The 12,848-nt window shown below is 45.7% G+C and overlaps 1 protein-coding gene across 1 annotated transcript; it reads left to right on the top strand.

Annotated features, from left to right (window-relative positions):
* The first annotated feature begins 1,756 nt into the window (after nt 1-1,756).
* LOC102689773 (piggyBac transposable element-derived protein 4-like) lies at nt 1,757-9,913 on the top strand. The gene is made up of 2 exons (XM_015360035.2): nt 1,757-4,075; nt 9,833-9,913. The coding sequence occupies exon 1, from the start codon at nt 2,061-2,063 to the stop codon at nt 4,005-4,007; it is 1,947 nt and encodes a 648-aa protein (XP_015215521.2). The 5' UTR covers nt 1,757-2,060; the 3' UTR covers nt 4,008-4,075; nt 9,833-9,913.
* The last annotated feature ends 2,935 nt before the right edge of the window (nt 9,914-12,848 follow it).

Below are 12,848 nucleotides of genomic sequence, written 5' to 3'. Positions count from 1 at the left end.
TCGGGAAAGCCTGACATAGCTTCACGAGATCCGATCTCTGGCGCAGACATGCCCTTGCTCAAGAGTCCCTATTATTACTTATTTGCTTAGCAGACACAATCCAGCTCAATCCTGAGCTGGTTCACCTCATGACTCGTAGTCAGAACACCTTCGAACTTTTTTTGGACTGGTACCCTTGATCCCCTTCTCCGTTTCCTCTTTCCTCCTTCCTTTTTACTGTCGGGCTGCTCTCCTCCTGTGTTGGAAAGGACCGAAATCACACGGCTCTTACGTAAGCCCACCTTTGCTCACATGTCCCTTCACGTCCCTGTATCTTGATGATGATTATTTGAACTGTTTCTTCTGTTTTCAGCATTATCTCATTATCTCATTTCTAATGGACAGACATGAAGCCTGGAGCAGACACCTTAAAGCTTTTTGAAATAATATACTCTATGTGTTTGCCAGCACAGGCAACTCTAAAAGATTTTCTGACTCAGGTTATTTCTAAGCGAACTCGACACATTTTAACTTGTCAGACAGCAGAAAAAACGGGGGAAAAGGTGGGAGGGTAAAGGATTAGGATTTATTCCCTTTTTGTTTCTTGGTTTTCAACAGATGTGTTTCAATATGCTTGGTAAGAAAACGTGAGCGGCACCTGAGCGGATTGATTTCTGTTACTACAGGAACTAAATACATTGAACCGTCATGATTCATATACGTCTATCCTAAACTACTGTTCATATTGTCAGAAGTACTGTAGCTATGCCAGTCACTACTGATTCTGAGATAATATAATTGGAATTGCAAGAAAACGTAGGGGATTTCGTTTTACACGCATGAAACGTTCTTTCTTTGATTGATTGAAGGACCACATGTCAAAACGTGTTTAAAGGAGAGAATCGGAAGTGTGTTTTTAATATTGCGTATTTTAACTGTCGGACAGTGTTCATTCATCAGTATTGCATTGTACAGAAGAAATGCAACGATATCCTACCAAAACCAACGTCAATAAACCGACACAACTATAATTGTTTAACTTTAGAATAGGGTTAAGCCGCAGATCATCAGGAAGAGGATTCTATGTTTGCAAAAAAAAACACAATAAATGAGTTTCAGTTTGAGAGATCACGCTGATTCTGCATTTCTCATCCACCTTAGGTCCAATATCGCAGACTGGGAACTAGTACCAATTTAAAGTACCAAGTAAAAACAGAAATCACCAGAGTATTCCTCAGTCTGTCCATTTTTCATTTTCTGATACTTGAGGGTTGCGAGACGCGACGGATATTATGTATACAGTATAGGTGTACCCTTTTTAGGTGTTACTCGCCGAAAGCGCCGAAGCTTAAAGAGCATATCGATGCTCAAAAACTGCTAATTTGAACTATTTCTGTTCTGGTTTGAAAAGGAGCAACTTGCAGACTTGACCAACAGTTTTCATGCAGGGTCCACAAAAAGCACCGCACGTCCCTGGATGCGTGCGCGTACTTTTTCAAACCTGCTTTCCCATTCATGTTTTACATCAAGGAAACCCCGAGATCTCAAATCTTCTCACTGCGGTCTGCGTCTCCGGTCTGTTTTAGAGAGGCGACTACAACCCAGCCACCCTCCGTGATCTCATACACCTCAGGGCTAAACCGCCGCTGCGGCTGCTGCTGCTTCTACTATTAATTGTTAATAAAAAAAAATGTGTTGACTTTGGTCTCCGTCCCCCCCCCGCAGACCTGGTTTCACGGCGTCAGGTATCATTACACCTTGCATAGCAGCAGTCTGACAGCCTGACGAAGCGCCCCCGTACTGTACATACAGTACTGTACAATACCGTTCAGCAGCAGGAGCGCCTACAAAGCAGGACGTGCACACAGCTTCTGACGTCTCTGGCCACACTGCGCATCCGAGAAAACTCGACCTCCAACGGAAACAAGGAGTTTCGAGCCGGGCAGACCAGGGGGCGAAAAGTGTCCAGCTCTCCGTAACGAAAAGAAAGTCATTCCTCTTTCCGTTGTTATGTTTTGCGGCTGGGTCTGGAAATATCCCCGCGCCAAAAGACCCATGCAAGGAGGCTGCAAAGCCCCGACATGGCGACAAGAAAGAGGGGAGAGCTTTTTACCGTTTTAGAGACCAGCGCCGAAACAGACAAGGACACGGTCTGCGACGCAGCCTCATTCCCCCTTAACCTGTCCGCAGACGTCAAGTGGCTAGAGATCCCTTTCAGAAAGCCCGACCGGGAGGGAGAAGAAGGGGCAGAGGACGAAGAAGGGGAGGACGGAGAGGAGGGTTTCGAAAGCGAGACGGCGGCAGCAGCTGCGGACATAGCTACCCGCGTATCAGCCGGCAGCTGCAAAGTCATTTTAGCCACTGACAGTGAGATCAAGCAGGAGGACTCGGACGATGCCTATGACGCCAGCGGCTGCCCGGAAAACACAGCCAACGACTCGGATATTGATTTCTCCGATCTGGAAGAGGAGCCGGCGGACCTCAGCGGTGCCATCGCGGAGCTAGACGAAGACTGCACCTCGCCGAGCTTCTGGGGGGAGCCTGACCAGCCCATCACGGTAGAGGAGTTCACTGCCAGCTCCGGCCCGCAGCACACGCTGGGAGCTGAAGCAGACGCCCGTGACTATTTCCGGCTGCTGTTCCCCGACTCCCTGTTCGAGCACATGGTGGAGCAAACAAACAAGTACGCCATCTACAGACAGCGGAGGAGCGGGAAAGCGGACCCACACTGGCGCCCCACTGATCTGAGGGAGATGCAGGCTTACATCGGCCTCAATGTCTTGATGGGCATCAACCAGCTGCCAGATTACGGCATGTACTGGGCCACTGACATCTTCATCGGCAACGCGGGCTTCAAGAAGACCATGACAGCCCGCCGCTTCGAGAAGCTGAACCAGAACATTCACCTGTGCGACCGGGAGGCTGAGCCGGCCCGCGGGCAGCCGGGCTACGACGGGCTCTACAAGATCCGGCCCCTGCTGGAGGTGGTGCAGGCCAAGATGTGGGAGGCCTACGCCCCGAACAGGTGCCTCACAGTGGACGAAGGGGCGATTGCCGTGAAGGGGCGCTTCTCTGCCACGCAGTACATGCCCTCCAAGCCCATTAAAAGGGGCCTCAAAGTCTGGATGCTGTGCGATTCCAAGTCTGGCTACTGCCACCGCGCTGACATCCACGTGGGGCGAGCCGGCGAGGACGCCGGCGGCACGGGCTTTCGGGTGGTGACGTCGCTGGTTCGGGGGCTGGAGGGCAGGCACCACCACATCTTCTCCGACAGCTTCTTCACCTCCGTCCCCCTGGCGCAGCGGCTGCTGGAGCAGGGGCTGTACGTCTGCGGCACCACGCAGCAGAGCCGCCAGGGCTTCCCGGACGCCCTGAAGCTGAAGAACGTGGGCCGGCTGGCGCCGGGCGAGTTCTTCCAGTGCCAGCACGGCAACCTCCTGGCCACCGTGCTGCGGGACACCAAGGTGGTCAGCTGCCTGTCCTCGAACGCGGCGCCCGGGATCGTGGGGATCAGCCAGGGCAAGCAGAGGGACGGCGCGGCGGGCGGCGTGCCCCGGCCCCTGCCCCTGCTGCTGTACCAGGAGCACATGCGGGGCGTGGACCTGTGCGACCAGCTGCGCGAGTGCTACCAGGTGGGCCGGCCCTGCAAGAAGTGGTGGCGCTACTTCCTGTGGTTCTACCTCAACATCTGCATCGTCGACGCCTTCATCGTCCTGCGGGAGAGCCGCGGCGGGGCCCCGCCCCCGGGCTTCGGCGGCAAGCAGTTCACCCAGCGCCACTTCCGCGTCCGGCTGGCGCGGCAGCTCATCGGCGACTACCAGGGCGCCCGGGGCGTGGAGCGCGCCTCCCGCAAGAGGCACGCGGACTCGCCGGTGGAGTACGGGCACCGCCTGGAGCGCATGTCCGAGCGCTCGCGCCGCTGCCGCAACTGCACCAACAAGGGCCTGCGGCACGAGAGCGTCTTCGGCTGCAAGATCTGCAACGTGCACCTGTGCCGCGGGGGCTGCTTCGCCGAGTTTCACAAGTGAACCCCCCGTCTCCAAACACGGTTGGACCACGTTTAGGGACTGCCGGGACCCCGGGGTTCTGGCAGCAGGTAGTACGATTGGGTTTTTTTTTCCGATCTGATGCCGATTGTGATCTGAAGAAAGCGGCAGAGCAATAATGAGCTTTTTTATTTTTTATACATCCATGTACAGCGTACGTCAAGATTTTAAAATCTCACGCAACTGTTTCGTGCCACTTTATACCGTACTTTCGAAAGACGATGCCCCCCCTCAGCTGAGTTATTCAGTTCAGTTTTCAGCAAAATGCTAAGCAAAGGTTTATCGTGCCATATTTGCAAAAAGTCACGTTTTAAGGAGATGACTCCTTGAAGGGTGCTCAGATTTTCTACAAATGTGTACTTTTTTATATTTTCAAGGCATTTGTAAGTTTAACCTGTAATATTTTCTTTCTTGCTTCTCAAATGGATAACAGATGCTGGTCTTTCAAATAATTGAAATTTATTTTTCATTGTTTCTAAGCAAAACATTATGGTGTCTTCAAGATTTCGAGGTAGGCCTTTTTTTTCCTCAGCCAGTTTTTTTTTTCTTTTGAGCTCCCCAGAGCAAAACCAGTAACTTTTTCCAGCCTCTTCATGGGAGCCTGCTTGAAAAGAAATCTGTGGGAGTTTTCTTGCATAACAGTTATCAAGGGAGCCCAGCTTGTAACTATTAACAAAATATTTTATTAATACCTTTGGTGAACACTGTATCTATTTGAAGGGACTTGAACCAATGCACTGCAGTCATCGATAGCCAAATAAAGACTTATCTAAAATAAGAATTAAGCCGTAGTGACTGTGCTAATTGATGCCAGCCAGTCAGAGATTAAGGTTAATAAATTATACCTCAAGTGCTATAAAGAAATCTGTGAAGTATATATTATAATGACCTTTGAGCATTCTTGCATTCAAGTCATTTTATTAAAACAAATTGAGCAAATTAAGACTTCTGTAGGGACTGGGTATTTCTACCCAGGGACTATGCAATATAGGATGATCCCAGCTGCTCTTGCGCCCAGGTTCCAGGTGTGTGACATCACCTCCTGGGACAGGTTCAGCTCTGCTGAGTCCTCTTACAAACAGCCATTGTTTCAGCCCATAGCGAAGTGGATTCCGAGTAGCAAAGACTGTGTGTTTCACCGAGCTGATGGAGACCCCCGGAACTGGGTAGTGGACTCGCCCTTTCCTCCAGCCAGATGGCAGCCGCACGTTGGGCTTGAAAATGGCCGTCTGTGCCCACTGCCCTTCAGAACAAGCGCTCATCCGCCATCCAGCCCCCCTACGGCTTTTTCTTCCACTGCATGCTGGAGCTTTTACCTTGCAAATGGGAACCATACTGAGAAACGATCTGCTGCAGAGGAGCAGCTGAAAAATCAAGGAAGTGCTGACAAGAGACTTTTACCACATGAAAGCTGCAGAGCAATTCCCTTCCCATTTCCTCTACTTATCGAGTATGACAGGGATAAGTGTGGGGAGGCCTGTGGCTTCCAGGCCGCTGTAGTCTGGCCACCCGTTTTACCACACGCAGAACTACTCCTGCCACACCACAGAACAGCTCATAAAGCCAAGCGCAGAGCATGGGAGACAGAGAACAGTCACTGTGCATGCAATGAGCTTACGGCTTTGCCGGTTTTGTGCTGCAAAAATAGGCCGTCTTCTGCTCCATCATTGAATTAATTGGTTCAAATACTGACGACCTCCAGAAATGTACAGGAGTACATTTGGGCCAGCTGCATTTTTTATACTCTTTTCTTGCTGCGTGTCCTGTTCCCTGAGTTTCTTAAAGGAGCCCGGCCCAGTGGTTTCAGCTGTTTTGCTCCCTGTCCATGAAACCCCATTCCAGTTGACGTCAGTAATGCTAAACCTAGATTCCTTGAGGTACAAATTGAAAACGTACCTTTTCGAATGTGTTTGTACTGTATGTAACTAGCTTGTAGCTAAAGGGTGCCGATTTAAACTCTGCAGTTTTCTAGGATGCCTCAGTATGAAGAACACTTTTTAAAAACGAACCAGAGAACACAAGTAGAAATTATGTGGAAGTGCATTCAAAACAGAGAACAAGACGGTACACCAAGGATTGTGGGAGTGTGGAGCAAACTGTCTGGCCATATTGCTGAAGCTGGGTCCTTTGCTCCTTTCAAGAAATAGCTGAATGAGATACTCATAAACCTACTATAACTTTCAAACATTTACCGTATGAGGTCTTATCTCAGTTGTAACATTTCTTTTCTTCTACCAAACGGGCTACGTGGGCTGAATACCTTCCTCTCATCTGTAACCTTTTTTATGGTCTTATGTACTTTAGCAACCTGAAAAAAAACTAATTTGCCTCTCAGTGTCCTAGTCTGTTTATAATTTCACTCGTGCCCTTCACTCATGTCTGAGGCAAAATTGTGTATGAGTTATAAGAAAAGATCACTTTATTGGCCATATACGATTTCTTTTATTAGGAATTTGTCTTTTCGCAAACTCCAGCTTACTCTCCATGGGACACACAGACAGGGAGAGAAGCTGGGGGTCAGAGAGCAGGGTCAGCCATTAATACAGCACCCCTGGAGCAGCTGGGGTTAAGGGCCTTGCTCAGGGGCCCTAAAGGAGTAGGATTCCTCTGCCGGCCGCGGGATATGAACCGGCAAAGGTGTTAAGGGTGTTCAAAAAAACTCTTTGCTATCATTTGTTTCAGTTTATGTGAGACAACTTGGATCATAAAGAAATTTGGGGCTATTACATATCACTTTCATCCCCATGTTTGACTGACTTGCACTGGCCCTGCGATGGACTGGCGCCCCGTCCAGGATGTAATAATAATAATAATAATAATAATAATAATAATAATTGCTTACACTTATATAGCGCTTTTCTGGACACTCCACTCAAAGTGCTTTACAGGTAATGGGGATCCCCTCCACCACCACCAGTGTGTACCCTGCCTTGCGCTCGCAGCTGGGCGGGTAGGCTCCAGCTTCCCACAACACCGTATGGGATAAAGCGGTTTGGCCAATGACATGACATATCACTTTCCTCTTGATTGTACTTTCTGACCATGCATTTCTGAAGAGGGAGGGGATGTGTTATATCCCAGGATCTCCCCAGTTTTCAACACTCTGCAAGGGACTTCTGTAGGCTAATCTTTAGACCGGTGAATGTTTATATTTGTTCATATTGAAAAGGCTACAATGTACACTAACGTTCCGTCTACTCTGTTTCTTATTTGATTGTAAGTGGGATCTTTTTTTGTATCTGTATCTGATTTTCCATTACACAAGGTTCTGATCATCTGAATGCTACATGGAGTAGAGTTATCACATCTCTAAGAACACTCATGAAAGAAAGAAATATTGGACACGAGAATGAACAATTGTCTTTGCGAGTGACAATTTATAAACAAGAAAAGACACTATTAATGTGTGTTTGGCTTTTTACTTTGTGAAAATGGGAGACACCTGGGTAAACATATACTGTACAGGACACCGAGGTAACTCTTTTTGAGAAACACCCTTGGATTTTTAATGACCATTCTGTACATTCTTTAAGAAATACGGTGAGAGTTAACACAGTAAAGTATTTGATAAGCCATGACTAATGACAGCAGGTGTACATTACAGCACTGTTGAGGTTCAGTATGTCACGATGAGAAGAACTTTGAGTTAGGCCCAGTAGTATCCTTTACTGAGAGGCAGGTACTGTGCATCTTAAGGCCACATATGTAAATTTTACATTTAAAAAATATTATTTTTTATTATCTGAAACTTAATTTCAGTGTAAAACATTCAGTGACAAACTGAATAAAACTCTTAAGACAATTTACCCCAATAACACACTGGTAAGTAGTCCAAAAGCTAAGATGGAACAAGTAACAGGCTTATTCCATGCTGAAAAGAGAAGAAAGAAAACAGGCTCCAGAGCTGAAACGTTGTGTTTCCTCTCTTCTCTTTTCAGTATGGAATAAGCCTTTACTTCTTCCTTTGCAGCGTACGTATGCTGACGCAGCTACCCACCTGAATCTTTCCACCTGAACAGATAAAGAATAAGAATCTGGACTCTGCACTCAAAACACGTTACAGGTAATACAGACTGGACTCCAGTCCCCTCATCACACACCAGCTCTCAGTGGGGAGGAGAGCAGAGTGATGAAGCCAGTTCAGAGATGGGGAACATTAAGAGGCCATGAATGGAAAAGGCCTGGGGGAAATTTGGCCAGGACACCGAGGTAACTCTTTTTGAGAAACACCCTTGGATTTTTAATGACCATAGAGAGTCGGTTTTAGTTCTCATCCAAAGAACAGAGCCTGTTTACAGTGTACTGCCCCTATCTCTATACTGGGGCATTAGGGCCCACTACTGGCCCCACTAACACCTCTTCCTCCTAGCCTTCCAGGAAGTCTCCTATCCAGGTACTGGCCAGGTTCACAGCTGCTGAGCTTCAGTGGGTTTCCAGTTGTGAGCTGCAAGTGATTTAGCTGTTAGCCATAAATAACAACATCCTTATTTTTCCATTTTTAAAACATCATTGACAGAAAAGGAACTTGAAAATGGCAAATTTCATTAACTTAAACCAGCTTCATCTGAAAAGCCTGTGTTGAAATGCTGAAATTTTATTATACGATGGAGATCAAGTTTTATTCTGGTTTTTGTCTAACTCTGTCTGTGTCCCTTCACTGTTTCAGTCAGCACCTCCCCTTCTCTGCCTTCAAATGTCTTTGATTTGGTTTTGGATGGAAGAACTCTGTCATCACTCTCATGTCCTCCTCTCTGGGTAAATAAACTGGAACAGGGACAGTGCCAGAGCAGATGGATCTTATTTGTTAATGACTGAGAAGCAGCGCTGCCTGTAAATGTTCACTGCAATCAGTTGTTCTTTTTCACATTCAACCTCGATCATCCATCCAGTTACACTAACGCACTTCCATCCATCAATTTTCTAACTGCCTCATCCAATTCAGGGTTGCAGGGCAGCCAACGGGCACAAAATGGGGTACACCCAGTACGGATGCCAGTCCATCGCAGACTAACACACTTTCTCATCCTTTTATTGTCCCACTGCCTGGATCATTAGACCCAGGATGGTGGACGCAGAAGAGCTCCTGTACTGCATTCAGATGACCCTGGTGACAGATACCAACCCTGGACTTTACAGAGCTTTTACAGAGATTGTCAATGATAATGAGTTTGAATAGCATTTGTGAGATAAGAATACCTGCAAAGTGAGCCTCAGGGCCCATGACAGAGCACAAAGGCAGCGCTGGGAATGAATACCAGATTGAATCCAATCATACATAGTATTTTAAAGGAACAAGTAATAGGTTTATTCCATGCTGAGTGAGTTCTCCCACTACATTACCTTTGCCTGCTGCCTTGTCTCTCTCTTACCTGAAGAAGGCTCCACGGCCAAAACGTTGTGTTTTTTCTCTCTTCTTTTTTTCAAATACCTAGCATAGGTATGCTAGAAATAAAAAGAAAATGGAAAGATTACAAATTGAAGCTTTTACTTGAATAAGGCTGTAGATGAAACAGAGGGAATGACATGCACATGTACGTACTGTATATACAGTACATATGTTACATTTAATATAGGGGACAGGTAAATACTGTATGTACATTTTATATTTAATCATAGCTGCCTCACACATTCCCTCTTGAGGAGATTGTGGATGTCCTAACTTTTCCTCCTGCCCTGCCACTTGGAACTTGTTGTCATCACTGAAGGTGACAAAAACCCGCAGTCCGATGATGAAGGCTACTAACTCATTTATTTGGCCCACACTTTCATTCACTGAGACTTACATTTGCTCTCACTTTTTATTTCAGTGGGATATTAAAGCAGCTACTGCGTATCGCCCTGGCAGCCCACTGAACCGGCAGCCCCACTGAAGCTCAGCAGGCGTGAGCATGTACCTGGATGGGAGACCTCCTGGGAAAAAGTAAGGTTGCTGCTGGAAGAGGTGTAAGTCGGACCAGCAGGGGGCGCTCACCCTGCGGTCCATTTGGGTCCTAATGCTCCTGTATAGTGACAGTGCCATCCTTCGGATGAGACTTAAACCAAAGTTCTGACTTTCTGTGGTCATTAAAAATCCCAGGGCGTTCCTGAAGAAGAGTAGGGGTGTAAGCCCTCTGGCCTTTACCAATTAGGTCCTCCTAATAATCCCCATCTATGAATTTACACTCTGCTCTCCTCCCCACTGAGAGCCGGTGTGTGGTGAGCGACTGGCACTATGGCTGCTGTCACATCACCCAGGTGGGGCTATACATTGGTAGTTTTGAAAGAGAGTCCCCATTTACTGTAAAGCACTTTATGAATAGTAGTAATATTAGTAGCACTTTGCTCCAGGGTCCAACAGCAGGGTCTCATCAGGAATCAGAACCTACAACCTTCCAGTTACAAGTCCAGAGCACTAACCACAGTGCTCCAGATCACAGATGTCCCACCATGGCACTGGGATTCTTTGCCATCAAACCTCAGAATTCTGCTGACCTTCAAATACTGAGCAGAATTGATCTGTATTTGCTTAATTAGCCCATGTCCTACAGATCCCTTTGATACTGCAATGACAGCTCCTGTAGTTCCATCAAACCCCAATTAACATGGGTGAGCGATTGGGACAGCTAGGTTGAGAAGAACAGTAGCCTGGCTGTCAGAACTCCCTCTTTAAAGAAGTGTGAGGCAGGGAGCTGGTGGAGGGAGGGCCAGGGAGAAAACGAAACACACCAAGGAGTCGGCAAGAAGCACAGTGTTTGTACATAGGCAGGCAGAAGAGGGGGAGGTTAGGATTCGACCATCTCCTGTAATTTTGTTTTACATTCCCTTAAGCTGGAGCAAAACCTCACAATGACATGGAATACAGGTCCATAAAATCAGTTTCTGTGATCGTCAATGTTTATTGTGTTAAAATAAAGCACAACTAAAGCTCGTAATTCATAATTGGCTAGATTCATAAAGCTCATAACTAGCTATGAATCCATTGTCTTCAGGGCTCCATAGTCATCTACATACAGTACAATCTTTCCAGATACATCTAAACAATATGAAAATATTGTGCTTTGAAATGTAATATTTAAAGAGATACCCTTAAATCCAGTCAATTGGCACTACATACATAGTGATAATCCTCACATGTGTTTGGTATCAGTAGTGTCTGATATATGCAATTTAAATGAAGAGGTGGAATTGCTTGAGTTCCTAAAATTTGCAGGACACTCACCCTTGCCTTCATGAAGAGAGTATGAAGTTCTGTTCATGTACTGCTAGATGGCTAATCAGCTGTATAAGCCTCTGTCTCTTACTGGCGGTCAGGAGAGAGTTGCCATAGCAACTTTGCTGGCATGGGCACAACCTGGAATTTATATGATGTCACTTGTATTTCCCAGAAACCACTGCAGGAAGCATAAGGATTGATAGATATAGCATTGTCATCTGGTAAAATGGTACAGCCTTTAGCACACTGTATTATAAACTGTATATGCTGTATTGGTTTATTTTCATTTGAATTCAGCATAGACATAATGATAATAATAATTGCTTTCACAGGGTAAAATATTTTTAAAGGTTTTTTTTGTTGTTGGGACATGGGGATTCTTTGGGATGAAAAGTGTTGCATGAAAGCAATTCCTTTTGTTGCTGAAATGTATGTGGGTTTCAGTGCAAATGACTGGTTTACAGAATCATTGTCAATACCCAGTGTCAGATGGTGCTAAGATATGATTCTCTGAAATGTGGATTCAATTGTGTCTGAACAGACAGTGTTTACATCAGATGGTAGGCATGTGTATTGATGCCATGTAGCATTTTTTACATGCTCATAAACATTTCAAAATGACAAATGAGCTAGCTAATGCAAAGTTTTGTTTAAAAAAATTAACCACACATTCTAAAATGCTCCTTAAAAGTCTTTTAAATGAAAGATGTAAGTTACAGCTGCAACTAAATGCAACTAAAGTATTTCAGATAAGATGTTTTAGGAGCTACACAAGTGTCTTTTAGGAGTACATGCGGTAAATCACAATTTAATGTCTTTGATCTGTTTTCCAACAGGAAGAATTTTTGATATTTTACATGCAAAGCACCAAAAGACAGCCCTGTTAATCTTAACCAAGAGCCCTGATGACTCTAATATAGTGTCACCAGACACTGATGTCTGGGTTCTCTACTTCAAACATACTTTATGCCACATCACTGTCATTGCAAGCAAGAGACGGATTCTGACATCAATACTTTCAAAGGGATTTCCTTATATGGATGTATTTTTTCTGTTATTTGTATTTCGGTATTGCTACTTTAAGATTTTAAGTGTTATTTGCAAAATATACAGTACTATTAGGGGTCCAGCCATTTGTTAATGAAAAGGTTTTATTTGATTTGATTTCTGGCCATAAAAATACTGCCATTTTGTTTTCTGTCAATAAACTTAGCTGTTCATGGCCAACATTTCTGAACATTTAGTTTATTTAAGCTTTATTACGGTATATTTCTAATTAATACGTACACCACATGGTTGTAGGGCAGCATGGTGGTGCAGAGTATGAATTAGCCTTGCAGCACTGGGGCCCTGGGTTCAATTCCTGGGGTGCTGTCTGCGTGGGGTTTGTACTGTATGTTCTCCCTGTGCTGGAGTGGTTTTTTTTCTGGGTGCGTCGTAGGCCAGACCCATACTGGTAGGTCGAATTGGTGTGAGTGTGTGTATGTTTGTGTCAACTCTGCGCTGCACTTCAGTCTCTCGAGAAATGCCAAATTAGCTGTAAGCTTCGTTGTTTTGGTCATATCAGCATCCAGATTTGTCTTCCATATCAATATCCAAATGTCCACTGCATTCTTCTTTGGCCCGTCTGG

Source organism: Lepisosteus oculatus, chromosome 3 (genome assembly GCF_040954835.1).
Source record: "Lepisosteus oculatus isolate fLepOcu1 chromosome 3, fLepOcu1.hap2, whole genome shotgun sequence".
Lineage (NCBI taxonomy): Eukaryota > Metazoa > Chordata > Actinopteri > Semionotiformes > Lepisosteidae > Lepisosteus > Lepisosteus oculatus.
Note: the sequence above shows the minus strand (reverse complement) of the source record. Positions and strands in the feature narration are given on the sequence as shown.

Coding starts and splice junctions, on each gene's coding strand:
- LOC102689773 (XM_015360035.2), top strand. CDS start 2,061: ATGGCGACAAGAAAGAGGGGAGAGCTTTTTACCGTTTTAGAGACCAGC.